The 14,951-nt window shown below is 38.5% G+C and overlaps 1 protein-coding gene across 4 annotated transcripts in view; it reads left to right on the top strand.

Moving 5' to 3' along the window:
- The first annotated feature begins 209 nt into the window (after positions 1-209).
- Positions 210-14,951, top strand: part of LOC124170592 (membrane-associated protein Hem) — a 50,040-nt gene continuing 35,298 nt past the window's right edge. For 2 of the 4 annotated variants that reach the window (XM_046549401.1, XM_046549399.1), the window contains exons 1-11: positions 210-488; positions 566-670; positions 927-1,070; positions 1,160-1,302; positions 4,809-4,970; positions 8,960-9,075; positions 9,167-9,377; positions 9,663-9,759; positions 12,312-12,474; positions 13,171-13,344; positions 13,570-13,774. In XM_046549401.1, coding sequence (XP_046405357.1) covers positions 384-488; positions 566-670; positions 927-1,070; positions 1,160-1,302; positions 4,809-4,970; positions 8,960-9,075; positions 9,167-9,377; positions 9,663-9,759; positions 12,312-12,474; positions 13,171-13,344; positions 13,570-13,774 — 1,625 coding nt within the window. In that variant the 5' untranslated portion in view covers positions 210-383. The remainder of the gene's footprint in view (positions 489-565; positions 671-926; positions 1,071-1,159; positions 1,303-4,808; positions 4,971-8,959; positions 9,076-9,166; positions 9,378-9,662; positions 9,760-12,311; positions 12,475-13,170; positions 13,345-13,569; positions 13,775-14,951) is intronic. The other 2 variants (XM_046549402.1, XM_046549400.1) reach the window with 1 other exon arrangement.

The following is a 14,951-nucleotide window of genomic DNA, read 5'->3' as shown; positions in this document are numbered from 1 at the left end:
TTACTTATGAATTAACACCCATATTTTTAGCTTCAATGGTTTGGACGTTTCTTCACAGGCATTTTCACTGAAACTTCGTCAAGAAGGCTGGCTCCAGATCATTATACACAGAGCGCCTCTAACTGAATATGATGAAGACGAGAACTAGTTTTCAACTGTTTCGAACCAAGAGACGAAAGAGAAGAAATGTATTGGGTCATAATAATCCGCGGGGATTGCGGGTGGTGATTGGTTTGGGTCGTAAGGGTTGGGACGGGGTGAGGCTGTTGAGGGAAACCGAAGTTTAGCAGGCGATAATGTCGTGATATATGCTTTCACAACGCGTAAATTTTCTTAACTTTAGTAGTTGCCTTTAATGTGAGCGCATTATTACACACACTCAAATGGCGAGACCCCTGGTTCCCAGTCAACAAAAGCTAGCAGAGAAGCTGTCTCTCAACAATGACCGGGGGATTGGAATGTTGACTAGGATATACAATATTAAAAAGGTATGAATGCAGCCGTTTGTACAAATATTTGAATTTCTGATCGATGTTATTTCATTAATGGCAAAATTCACATTCAGGCTTGCGGAGATGCTAAGTCGAAACCAGGATTTTTATCTGACAAGAACCTGGAATCATCCATTAAGTATATCGTCAGAAGATTTCCCAACATAGACATTAAAGGAGTGAGTGAGCTATATGCCATTGCTTTTTTGATTTGCCAGCCTAGCTTTACCATTGTTATGTTGATGGCTTTCTGGAAGAATTACATACTGTTGTTTTTTGTCTTGCTCGCCTTATACCGTTTACACCTTTGATTGTGAATCAAGTCGTTCTTCGGAATCATTATTTATAGGTTTTTAATTTACCGATACTAATGAAAGTGTTTTACTGGTTAAGTATGGCATGAAGCATTTTTATCATACACTCCCTTTTTTACAGTTGCAAGCAATCACAAACATCAAGAATGATATAATTAAGTCGCTTTCCCTCTATTATTACACGTTTGTCGATCTAATGGAATTTAAAGACAATGTTTGTGAACTTCTGACCACAATGGATGCCTGCCAGGTTCACCTGGATATCGTATGTAATCATTGTTGACTTGGGCTACAGATTGTTTGGACCATTGGGCTACCGATGATTGCCATAAAACTGGTGTTTTCTATTTGCAGACACTAAATTTTGACCTAACGAAGTCGTATTTGGACTTAGTTACCACCTATGTCACATTGATGATACTGTTATCTAGAGTGGAGGATAGGAAAGCTGTTCTTGGTCTGTTCAACGCGGCATTTGAGATGGCACACAATCAAAGGTATGGCAGTAAAGCAGTTGATGAATTTGACGAAGAAACGTCTTCATTAATGTGTTCATAGCTCCGCTCTTGTATGTGCTAACTTACTTCGATGTTTATGAAATTCGTAAGCGGACATGGTCATGGTGTCACTCTTGTATACCAGCAGAGCTTACGATACAGTACCAAAAGCGATAATTATTATTTTCGTGTAATCGACTTCAAGGATTTGTCCTCTTTGGATTTTTAATTGTTTAGGAGCAAATAATATTTATTTTATTTGGTGTTGCTAAAGAATAGATAAGAATTTATTGCTTCATTGATCAGTAATATTCATATGAGATATTGAATTGACTGAGCTGTTACGTGGAGGTTATTCTTTATTACACAAACCGTGATGTCTTACAAGGCTGACTCCTCTGCATGTTGTATGATTTTGATGAAATATCTCTCTATTTATGTTAAAGAGTTAAATTTAAATTCCTGGTTAATCTTTTTCTTGCCATTAGTTCCAGATTTAATGTTTTTTCTACCATAAATTCCTATGTTAGAAATTTTTGATGAGTGAAAGAATTAAGTCTGCCGTAAAATGCATCCAAAATTAAGCAAAGTTTTTGGTGTTGTAGAAACTCTTCAAGAGAGAATATTTTTCCATACTTGTACCACTCCTCTCCTTCTAAGGCATACTTGATAATGACCTCTATGGTTCGAAACATGTCGTACGGACGAAATAAATCAGTGGAAATCAACAAAGTCTCCCTTTCATTTTCTCAGAATCCATTCTTACAAGGGACATGTCCACCCTAGGCATGGATGGTATCTTTTCACTGGCCAATTTTTATCATGTTTCTTCCAAGCCACCCATGTGTCCTTCAAAATGGCTAGTAGGCCTTGCCCTCTGTGAGCTATGTAAACGGTAGATCGTAAGTCTTATTGGAGATGGATGATGTGGTTGATCAGCCATTTGCCCATGCCAGGCTATGACAACTAATGGCTGTTTAGGATATTTATAGTCAGAGATGGGTAAAGTACAAAACAGATGTAATCGAGCTCAGTCTGTTGCAGTTACTTTTAAAAAATTGGACTCGGCTAGGAGTACTAGTTCAAATTCGACAAAGTAACTACTTACAGTCACAAGTATAGTTTCAGTTACTTTTCAGAATTCTTTTTAAAGTCACATGAGGTCTATGAACTATAATTAATGAGTTGTGTTAAAGTAAAATTTAAACGAATTTAAGTATACCGGGACTAGCCACGGTGATAACTTTTACGGGAGTCACCCGCAATGCACAATTGTGCGAAAAATCCACAGAGAAAAAAAAAAAATCATTCGCCTTGACCGGGATTCGAACCCGGATCCCTCGATTTCCGGCCGAGTGCTTTAGCCAGTTAAGCTACCGAGGCGTCATTCTTCCCTGTGGAAATTTGTGGAATTTAAACCTCTATACTTTGGATTAACTAATAATTATTTAACTCTAAGGTAACAAATACAAAATAGCAATTAAAGTTAACTCTAAACTATTGAAGTTCTTTAAATATTGCTGATGTTTGACACAAAGCCAAACTTGAATTTAACAGCCTAACCAAAAACTACCTTTTAGTGTCAGATGAGTCGGGGTTTGAAATATCAACTCGGAGAACATGCATATGTCAAAGAAACAGAAGCAATGCGTCCACAGAAAATCCAGAAGAATATTACAGGAGATCAATTTCCTACCTTTTTGGATCATTTCATTTCAGAGATAGATTTAAGATGGTCAGCAGAGGCTTCCGTGGGTCCTTCCTCTTGAAGGCCTCATTCCCTCCAGCCTATCAAGATTTGCTATTCGTCCAAAACTGCTATGGGTGTTCAAAAAGTATTACTCAGATGTTAAATTCATTGGGTTGGGAGATGCAATAGACTCGGAGGCTGCACACTGGGCTTGGATTGCTTGGGCAATTGAGAATGGACATCTTTAAGAGTGACACAGATGTCATCATATTAGAACCCCACTGCATTTCCGAGTACGACCAAAACGATAAAATAGATATATTTAGGCAAACGGATAGGTGCAGGAATTCGTTATTTCCCCTACACAATGGATGACTTAAATAAGTTCTAGGCTCAATTTCCTTAGAACTTTTCGTTTTTTATGAATACGTCCTGAATGAATGATTACATGAATCCTTCTGTATGAATATGTCCTGACATCCCTCGCCACATGCCTTTTGAGGCATCTTGTGGGGTGGTATGTAGATGTAGTTGACCACCATAAAACTTATACTAACAAAACGACCTACTATATGTGCACTGCAGTGAATTTCTTTATGAAAGAATCAGCCAAAAACCGCCTTTTTTGAGTCTTGAAAATCCCTAATATTCTATATCTTTGAACCTCCCTTCAGCTGGGGGGAATACCCCAAACCCCTGGTTTCCCCCCCACCCCCCCTTTTGGGTCAAACTTATTGTTAGAACCTCCTCTGGTACCTATCAGGTGTATCACTGCAGGTTTTGCAATGGTAGATTTTTTTTTTCTTTTGAAGGACATTTTTGAAAAATTTGGCATTTTCACTCATAGAACCTCTTCTGCGTTAACGAGTAATGACGGCAACCTTGAGTGCTTCAATTAGGCGCTCAATTCAAGAAATACTATGTATTTACAAGCCAGCAGTTAAATATCGGGAATTTCTTCAAAGGAAGGCTCGACACAGCTTTTGCTCTACTGAGAGGGACAGAAAAACTCAACTCAAATGCTCATTATGCAACTCTACCATGTGCAATGAGCATGGGAGTACTCTGTGTACAACCTGCGCAGGACTAAATAATTAACTTGATATGCTTAATGTTTCTTCATTAGGCCATTTATGAAAATTTTGCTATTCAATACAAGTGTTTATTGAATTTTAATAATACAAAAGAAACGATTATAAAATAAATGTAAAAAACTGAAAAAAAATCATATTAAAATTTGGCTAATTCAAATGTTGTAATAAATACTTAAACTGAAGTAAAAGTTCCTGTAACTTTTTTTCTTAAACTGTATACCTTCAAGCCTAATACATCAAAAAAGTTCCTTTGTAAAAGTAAAGTTAAAGGTAAGTTTAAAGAATAAGCGTCAGTAAATTATATGCTACTACGTTACTTTCGGCATTATTTTCCAAAAATCTCATTACGAAAAGGTATTTTTTGTTATTGTTATGTATATTTCAGCAAAAATATTTTCATGTATTGCTATTTCAAAGGTTATGCTGTGATATTTTCCATCAACGATAAAAAATATTGGTGACCTTGTGCAATAAAAAGCATAACTGCCATGGGGTCCACTGAACCCCAGTTTGCACTTTATGATTCTCCCAGGAAGTGTGAACTTCTAGGGTTAAGTCAGTAAGATATGTGGAGTAGCCTTATTTTATTGCAAAAATGTGGTATGGAATTGATGTATTGTGCAGTTACTTAATGGTTTTTATTCGATCAGAAATTTCCTCCAAGGTCATATTTTGTCTCTTAATTTCTTGTATTATGGAAATGCATACTCTTTCCTTTTCAGTGATCAGAGCTTTCCTCGCCTTGGGCAAATGATAATGGATTATGATCCTCCTATTAAGAAGCTATCAGAAGAATTTGTTCCTCATAATAAACTTCTTCAGTCAGCTCTTAATTCCTTATGGTCAGTTTACACGAGTCGTAACCTATCTGCTGAAAAATGGAGGTAAATATCAGTGGTGGGAGAAAAAAACCAGTGGTTCTTGTTCTGTATTATATTTTCCTCACTTTGATCAGATTGGGCCATTAATTTGCTTATTAGTTCGTGGCTTGTTTTTTAAACTTGCTATGCAGTGAAACTCTGAGATAACCTCGACCCTTTTTTGGAATACGACAAAATCAAACTTCAATAATTATACAATATAGTTAGTTATTATATCCTTAAAAAATTAGTTTTTCATCTCCTACCCTTGACGTTCTGATTCAGAAAAAATATACCACTTGGGCATGGAATCAGGGAACCTCTTCCAAATTCATAGCTAGCAGCCCAGATTTTACAGAGTTCCGTCATCTGTACGATGGATGCTCATTAATAGAAGTCTCACCACAAGGTGGATGTATTGGTGCAAGCGGGATAGTTGGAAGATTGCCTTTTATCAGGCAAGCAGCTTAACAAGTTCACCAATATTAAGGACCATGCCAATAAAGCATGAGGAACAGTTTGGAAAATAAATGCTTTTACATTTAGAAGTCATTTCAAACAGCTCCCCAAAATATTTGCACTACCTATTCTTTTGATTTCAAATCTACCTCAAAATGTACCGTATAAGCGCGTGTAAGAGGCGCATCTTTTTTCCCAGACATTACACCCGAAAATGGTGGTGCGCCTCTTACACAAACTTCTTATCTTCCCCCCCTCCCCTTCGCATGTCCGAGGGGAACTGAGTGGCCTTGGTTTTCGGCGTGAGTCAGTCATCTGAAACCCTGGGTCAAAATCAAGCGGCAGGCAGGGGAGTTTCTCCCTTAGTGACGTATTTTTAAAATGCTCCTGTTTGAATTTCTACCAAGCATCGCGCCGTCACGTCGGTACCCCAGAGGTGAATGTTGAAAAGAACGCGCGGGGTGATTCGCACTAAATTTACTGCCACGAGTGGGATTCCCATCCCGCGGAATTAATACTGCATAGTGTAATCGCTTATAAAACGTATAGAAACGCATCGTTTTGAAGGACATACCTGGTTAATAGTCAACATCTGTCTTGCCGAGCAATTTCTATTACGCTGAGCACCTGATTTTTCAAAAATCATCTTCAGACGCTAATATGAGGATTTTTGCAACTGAAAATTATATAGGTGTCGAAACCTGCGGTTTAAAAAATTCGAACGAGTGTGTTCATTGTTGGACTAAATGGTGGATAGAAGAAATCGGAAATGCTTATAAGTGAAGAGCGCTGAAGGAGAGGTCGAGGGGAAGGAGCGCGCTTCCTCCCCTCCGTATTTCAAGCTACGAGGCTATGAGCGAAGGAGCAAGGGAAGAACACGTCCGATCTTGCATGTGACGTCATTGCCTTTACAGCGATGGGGCGAAGGCGCAGCAATGTGATATACGCAGTTTGCGTTGCCTGAAGTTTCCAGTCCGTCTCGTCTTGATTGAATGCGCTTATGCTACGCTTGTTTCTTCCGAAATTGTGCTGTTTGGACTATGTTGAATATTAGTAGCCTTGTTTTAGCTATAAATCTTTGTGTCAATCAATTAGAGCTCAAAAAACTTAAATGCTGTCAAATATACATCGCGTTAGGTCTAATTCTTTTTAGAACCTCGTGCGTGTCTTACAATTGCTGAAAGATATCGAGATATCTCCGAGCTCAGAAGGTGACTAATCTAGCATTTGACCTCCATTTGAAAATTGAACCTGGTAGACCGAAAAAGGTCAGTTGGTGAGATGGGGTAGGGATGAAACACGTTTCCATTGTTCCCCTGTAACTTGATATTTTCCTATTTTCCTGTGGATTCTCGGAAAGGAAAAAAACGGCAGAGGCATTGGCTGATGGAGGGCCGAGTGTAGTTCCGTTAGGCCCCTTGCACACACACCGATTTTGGATATCGGCCGATATTTTACCGGCGAAGCGATGCTTGCACACACGCCGGATTTTTACCGGTCAAACGATAAGTTGATATGCTTTTGACCCGGCGCCGGCGATCCACAGTGACAATGGTCGGCAGCTAACCGGCATTTTGCCGGTGCCGGCGCGTGGTCAGTACGTGTGCAAGCTCCAATGCTCTCCCATTGTTCACTATTGGAATGTGGACGGCCGATATTTTACCCGCCGTCCAAAATCGGTGTGTGTGCAAGGGGCCTTAAATCTACGACGTGGTTATTATCCTTCGGCGCTGAGATTGCCCCGATTGTTGTCCAATCACTTGGGAAGGTTCATGCTATGTGCCTGTCGTGTTTTGCCTTAAATTTTCCATGGCTGCAATTCTATTGCAATACTTCTGCGAGAGCTTTTAAACAAAATTGTTCGTGACTAGAACAAGCAACGTAGAGCGATGGCGTATGCGAGGAGAGGATTGGAACTCTTTCTACTCCCTTTTATGCCGCTATTACCGCCGCAGTTATCAAAATTTTCTCTTTCAAATAGTACTGAAAGAGGAAATTTCGATAACTGTCGAAATTCCAAGCATACATCTGCAACACCGCACGATAGGATTAAAAAAATGCAGCAAAATTTTTTTCTGCTTATCTTCGATGCTCAAAATATGGGTGCGCCTCTTACACGTGTGCGCCTCTTACACACGCTTATACGGTATTTCAAGTACTAAAATTTTACAAGAAGACATTGCAAGAGAGATGTTCGGGATTTGAATGCCAGTGTTATTTTCTGAAACAATATAAGTAATGTAAGTCACTGTGGCTCTCTCATCGTCGTCATCCGGAGATTCATAGGGAAAGTCACGCAGAAAAATGGAAGAACTCATGTCGGGAACAATTACACTTTATTTTCACTTCGTTAAGATACCCACGCTGACTGACCAACATGCCGTTGTCTCCCTCTTGTCAGAGCTTCAGTTATTGGCTCAGGTGCATAGCAAGATCACGTTCGCAGCATGTCTTACCTTATGTGGTCATGCTAGCACTTCCTGTGGCTGACGGGGTTGGGTGGTGGGAAGGGAAAGGAAATGAAGGGAGAAATACGACAGCTGCCTCTTGCAGTAACGTAGAAAAAGTGACACGGTTTTCTTCCTCATAGGCCCAGGTTAGAGAGATATCCACATCTAAAGATTTTGCAGAGCATGACTTCCCTCGAGTAGTCGCTCACCACCATATACTATATTAGGCATGTTTATGCTCTGAATAGTCCAGGTCAAACTTGAAGGAAAGGAATGGTGGAAGTGAATGCAAGGGGGAGGTGGAAGCGGAGATTGCATGAGCCACAGCCAGGCACTTGCCTGAATAGACAATTTGCCGTAAGCCCTGGTTTCCTAGAACCGCTGTTGCGCGATGGTGTGATCACATGCCAGTTGCCTTCAAGGGAGCTCAGTGTTTCTATATTCCAAGCATCACAGTGCATGATTTAGCTCTTGTCGCCTATGTGCATTAATAATAATATATTGTTAGATTTATGTACAGTTGAGGACCTCCAATCCGGAATCCAGAAAACCAGAAATCTGGAACGTTTGAAAATTCCTCTGCATAGTGTTTCGACTTGCTACCTCGTGGCACCAATCTCCGAGCCTTGTTCTGGGACGAGTAGGAAGTCAGCGCACGCTATGAACATACGCTAACAACCTAGGCAGGGACACAGAGGGATCTCAAATATCGAACACAAGAGCCTGAAAGCATTTACAAATTAATTAATTAACAAAATATACCATGAAGACCAGAAATCCAGAAACCCTTTGGTCCCAAGCTTTCCGGATTTGAGGTCCTCAACTGTAAATTATGAAAATCATGAGGAATTGAGGTGGAAGTTTGGATTATCTATGGTTCACCATTTTTCATGCCTCCTCTCCCTATCAATAGCCCAGATAATCGGCAGTTTGCTGTAGAGTTAAGAGTAGACAAAGCTCTCTTTCTTGCTAATTTGTACATAATATGATCTTATTTAAGGCCAGATTGAATAATTCAAATTAATGAGTTGAGTGTATGAAGAACTTATTATTTTTTGAATTGCAACTTAAATTGCTGAACTTAATTGCATCTGCCTTCTATAGGTCAGATCAAAAGTTAAGCCTAGTTGGAAACCCGGGACAACTACTGAAGCCTGTGCAAACAGATACCATGTCCTGTGAATATCTATCACTGGAAGTAATGGAAAGGTGGATAGTATGTGAGTAGAATTCTCAGTCATTCTATTAAGGTATAAATAGATATTGTTATGCTCTATCGTATCCATTGATGATTTGAAATTTCCCTTGCAGTTGGATTCATGTTGAACCACCAAGCTCTGGTTCAAGAAACTGCAAATAAGCTCTGGACCAGTGCACTGGAGTCAAGTTGGGTTGTAGCCCTGTTTCGAGATGAAGTTCTTTACATTCATGCATACATTCAAAGCTTCTTTGATAGCTTGAAAGGATATGGGAAGAGAATATCCGAGGTCAAAGACTGCTATAATCAAGCAATTCAGAAAGCGTAAGTAAGTCTTGTCAAAATTTTTGGGGGTATTTCGGACACTACAACTATGTGTAATGTATTGATGTTTTTTATCTCTACTTTGAAGCATTTGCAAAATAACTGGGTTTTGGTGTTTGGTTTTGATAACATTGGTTTTTATGCTCACTTGTGTACACAGAGGGTACCTGGCCCTCATTTGATGCATTGATAGATTTTATTCAAGTCTAAGACTTTTTAAGGTAGGAAATGTCTCATTGAATATATTTTAATCAGTAATTTTGGGATGATTATTTCCGATTGTAGAGCCCTTCAGCACAGGGAACGGAGGAAATTTCTGAGGACTGCATTAAAAGAGCTCGGTTTAATACTAACAGACCAGCCAGGACTTCTGGGACCAAAGGTATTTTATTTTGATCAATTTTTTAATTGTAAAATGCCTGATTTACCATTTAGGTTTCTATTACATGAGTGTGATTGTGTTATTCTCAACTTCGTAAATTGGCACACGAGTTTTTTTTTTTTTTTTCAATTTTTACCTGTGGTAGTCTCTCTTTAAAAATCCTAAATTCATAGATACCTGAGAATTTTTAGTTTTTTAAATTATGCAAGGAATTTCAAGGAATCTCAAGAAAACTCCCTTTACAAGTTCTTGGTAGTGTTTAATCATTCTTATTTGAGTCGTTTTTTGATTCATTTGCTAAAAGTCCTGGTATCCACGACTGCCTAAGTTTTCCAAAAATTAAGTGTTAATAGCATAGCAAAGATTTGGAAAAATGTAAGGTTACATACAAAATTCATGATTTTCTGATTGTGTGCTAGAAGTGCTTTTTACTACTGGCATTTGTAATTAATTTAAGGAATAGATAATTCTTGATGTGGAAATAGGGGCTGTTGATGTGGAAATAGGGGATATGAGTAAGCCTAGCCCCAGTTTTGAATAATTGTGGGTGGAATTGAAATTTTTCCTCTACTTAAAGGACTAAAGTTGACGATTAGTGATGATTAATGACCTTATGATTATGATTTATAAGTTCATTAGAACATGTGTTGAAGGTTCGCAGAAATTCACTTGTTATAATGCTATCTCTTTGTTTTAAGGTCTATTCAAAATCACATATTTCTCAGGTTATTACGGTACTGACAGTAGAATACTCACGATATTTCCTCACTCCAGTTAGTCCAGAAGTGAATGAAATTGTATTACTGTGTTTATTTTGAGAAATAATCACAGTTTCAGAATAAATATGACCAGTGCCTTTCAAAAATTGCCTCATTATTGGGTATCAATGGCAAGAAAAGACAAAATTTGCTTCCTTTCCACTGTCGTATTGATTTACCAGTGGGTAGCAGATCAGTGAATGAATTGATTCCAATTTTAATTGACAAAAAAGAATTAATTTGCTAAAAGTAACCTCTTAATCTTCCTGTCAGCTATCACTCATCTTGCATCTTATAATTTTTTTGAGTATATTCTATCAAGAACAGTGATAATCATGAGAGCAGGCTACTATGTGGCATATTGTTAGCTTTTTTGTTTCAACGAAGTTTGCTGACCGCTATGGTAAGTTTTTTAAATCATTTAGCAACTTGCCATTGGTAACCTAGCACAGCTGCCTGAGCCCCCACTAATCAGTGATGAGTCCTCAGGCATGTGGTGGTTGAAAAACTACTTTGAAAAATGATAAAGTGCTCAAATTTAACTTGTATGCAGTGGTCACAGTTTCAGGGAAATTTCATGGCTGGAACACTCCCTCCACTTGAATGCTCCTGTTATTCCCCAGCAAAATATCTAATCCCTCTTCCCTCAGTAACACAACATAATTTTCTCCCTCTATTTAACGTCCCTTGATAGAGAAGTTGGTTGAGTGGTACATAGGGACTTAGAGATCATCTAGTAACACACCATTGGCCCCTTAGAACTAATATTTTAATTTCCAACTATCATCTACAAGTTCTGAGGAATCAGACTTCAAAAAGACTGGTCTAACAATTGAGAAAGCACTCAGACTGAACATCTGTGGAGTGGTTGCATTCATGGAGAAATTCCATTGCGTGAGTGCTCACTCTGCAAGTGTCATACCATCTTGGAGGTCTTGGACTTCCAAGCTCCCACTAGCCCTCGTTGATTATTACTATTTCTTAATCTCATTTGGATTTATGTATTCTCTATTCAATTTTGGTTGGATTACAAATTCTGTTATCCCAGCAATATAGGAATCAAATAGTGTAAAGTTGATGTTACATTGAATGCTTTACTTAATGAATGCCCTTAGAGCGAATCAAGCACAGAGCTAAACCTTTTACTCCTTAAGTATCTTTCAATGGATTAAGTATCTGCAATGGATTAGTGTCCCCTCCTACTCGTTATCACCCGCAGATGGTGCCACAATACTTACCTCGCTAATCCCTATCTCTATCATTTGGACTGCCAAAGATGAGTTGTCTAGTGGGTATAATAAAACGTAACAGGAATTTTTATCGCGTAAAAAAGTTTAAAACGTAACAGCAAACGCAACAAGTGAGTAGCAGTGCCACCTACTATGTACTGGAAATTCAGGTACGCTATCGCTTGCATCGGCTTCCAGCTTCATGGCGGTCCCTATGCAAGGAAATGAGGTATATAGTGGACAATGATATCACTAAATTAAAGTGATGGTTAGGTTTCTTTTATCTGCCACAAAAATGCAGTACCTTGGTGAAATGCATCTGAAATAAGCTCACAACCATCCTGCGGTCGAAGCTTAGCTACAGGAGCACTCTTATAGGTGGATCATTTCCCCTTGCTTCTCCATGAGTAACAACCAAGGCAAAAAGTCACTAGCTAAAGCACTACCCTTGATATTGGCCATACTCATTATAACAGACTCCTACTGTTGTTAAAAATCTAAATGTTGTTGTTATTCTTCTTTTTCTGGGCCACCATTCTCTAAAACTCTTCTTCTCCTCATATAGGCACTCCTTATATTTATTGGGCTTTGTTTAGCAAGAGATGAAGTGTATTGGCTATTGAGGCACAATGATAATCCTCCCTTGCAAAAAAGTAAAGGGAAAACTGCTGAGGACCTGGTTGATCGGCAACTTCCTGAACTACTGTTTCACATGGAAGAATTAAGGTGTAAGTAAAACTAAATCTTAATTAATGTAAAATGTATGAAAAACAAAAGTGAGTTCATTCACAGCCATATAAACATTCAGGAAAAAGGAAAAATAATTACTTAATTACTGGGAAATTGAAAAGAAATTTGTTTGTTGGAGGAAATCTTTTCTTTCTCAAATGGAACTGAAAACTTGCTACAAGTTTATTGTGCTTGTTCAATTGCCTCTTGATTGCTTTTTACAGTAGTGGTCAAAGTTGAGAGTTATGCAATTAAGGATACTTTTTAAGGTCATCATGGGTTCCTTAAAACTTAAGAATTTCTGGTGAATTATTTTCTACTCAAGAGAAAACCTTGTTTGTGGCTTACTCAGCCAGCCTCGGTGGCGGCGGGGTAATGTTCTCGCCTGCCAAACAAGAGGTCGCGGGTTCGAGTCCCGCCTGGGTAGGTTTCCCCAGTCCAGGGCATGGTCGTTTGTGTACGTTTACTTGTTACATTTGTTGAATACCTCGGTGTAGAATGACCAATAAGAGCTGTATCCGGTGGTTTGAGAATAAAATAAAAATAAAACTCTTCAATTACTGTGTGTGGTCAGGACTCCTCAGAGCGTGCATCACTCCATTGTTGTTAGCTGCTATTTTGCTGTCTAACTTGTTTTGGAGTAATTCTACCACCATTATGGTAATGTAAATTATATTTTCCATATTTTATTTCAGTTTTGGTGCGCAAATACAACCAAGTCATGCAAAGATACTACATTCAGTATTTGTCAGGGTTCGATGCTGTCTCTTTGAATCACATATGTCAGAGTTTGCCACCCATTCCCGAAGATGAAAGTATTATTCTTACCTCAATTTGTAACTGTATTGCCAACATGTCAGTCAAACAAGGTAAGGTACATCTTTAATCTGGTTAATTTCATGAAGTGCATTTTTTAAGTTTGTCAAATTCCAAGATGCTCACCATCTGAAGTCTTTGTAAACTGGGTTTTACTAAAAATTTCATGCTGTGTGCTTTCCATGGCTCTTCTGGTAATCCCATTAGAGCTAGCGTTACCTTAAACTCTAGTCTTAAAATATCATGAGGATTCATGTTTTATTTTGACTTCTTTTCAGTGGAAGATAATGAAATATTTGACCTTATTGCCATAAGAATAGACTGGTTTAGACTGCAGGCATATACATCTGTTAGTAAATCCCACATAGCCCTGGCCGATCATAAAGATTTGGCTATCACAATGGACAACATCAAATTCCATACCAAGATGGTTGACTACCTGGATGAGATGTTGGTTGAAACATCAGATTTGTCCATATTTTGGTGAGTTTGATGGCCATTGAAGAAAAGTAACAATATTTATTTGTTGTTACAGTAAAAACTCCATGCAACGAATATTTTGGGACTGGAATAATCATGACTTCACTGTTGGGGGTTTCGATGTAATGCAGGTCTTGTAGATTTCTCAATATTGCTTTATTCACCATAAAAGCCTTTCCTATTGTGATGATATCAATTTTTATTATTCCCCTTACATACTGCGGCTATCACCGTGTGATTTTTAATCTGCGTAAGTCTAATTGAAATTGTTGTTTTTGCTGTCCATTCAGAAAAACAGCAGCCATTTGAAGAGATGGCTGCCATTTTTCCGATGAAAGGAGCTACAACAGGATGTGATATTTATGAGTGTTTGATGACAGGTGTTTGACTTAGTGAGTGACTTATTGAGTGTTTGACTTAGACGGTATAATTTAGAACTGACTAACCTTTCTGTAGTTGTATCAGATGGTGCATCATCCATGTTAGGAAAAAAAGGCTGAGTGGAGGAAAAATGCTGAAATGTGTTTATGAACTCAAGAAAGAAGTCACCTCCTTCATGGAAACCAAAAGGAAACCAGTTCCTCAATTAGTGACCCCGACTGGCTGTACGACTTTCGATTTCTCACGGAAATCACGCTGCACCTCAATAACTTGAGACCAAACTACAAGGAAAAGAAAATATCATCAACAGCCTACTTTACACAGTATTGGTTTCCATTTTATGGATGAAAAACTGATATTTTCCTAAAAATCATATCTTTTCCAAATTTGTCTTCTATGAGCCACGGGTAAATGCTATCATGTTGAGCTGAAACTTTTCTATCATCATTGTAGACCATTTGGCAGCTCTTTCAGAGGTCCCCATCAAGTATTATGAAGAAAATATTTTCCTATATATGTAGTATTGTTTCCAAAATTTTATATGTGCACGTATGCTCAACTCACTGATTGAATGAATGGGATGGAATTCTGGGAAAACTCTCACAAGGGAGTTGGCACACAATGCACATTGCATTGCACAAGGGCTGTGACCCATGCAGGAAGAGCTTTACTTTGCTTAGAGGAAACAAGGAGAGTATGTGACAGAGCTAGAAAACCTGGAGTCAAACACAGGGCCTATTGCCCCAGTGGAAGGAATTAAGAAATAAGGAACCTTGGATCCGTGCTCACACCAATTGGA

This window comes from Ischnura elegans, chromosome X (assembly GCF_921293095.1).
Source record: "Ischnura elegans chromosome X, ioIscEleg1.1, whole genome shotgun sequence".
Lineage (NCBI taxonomy): Eukaryota > Metazoa > Arthropoda > Insecta > Odonata > Coenagrionidae > Ischnura > Ischnura elegans.
Note: the sequence above shows the minus strand (reverse complement) of the source record. Positions and strands in the feature narration are given on the sequence as shown.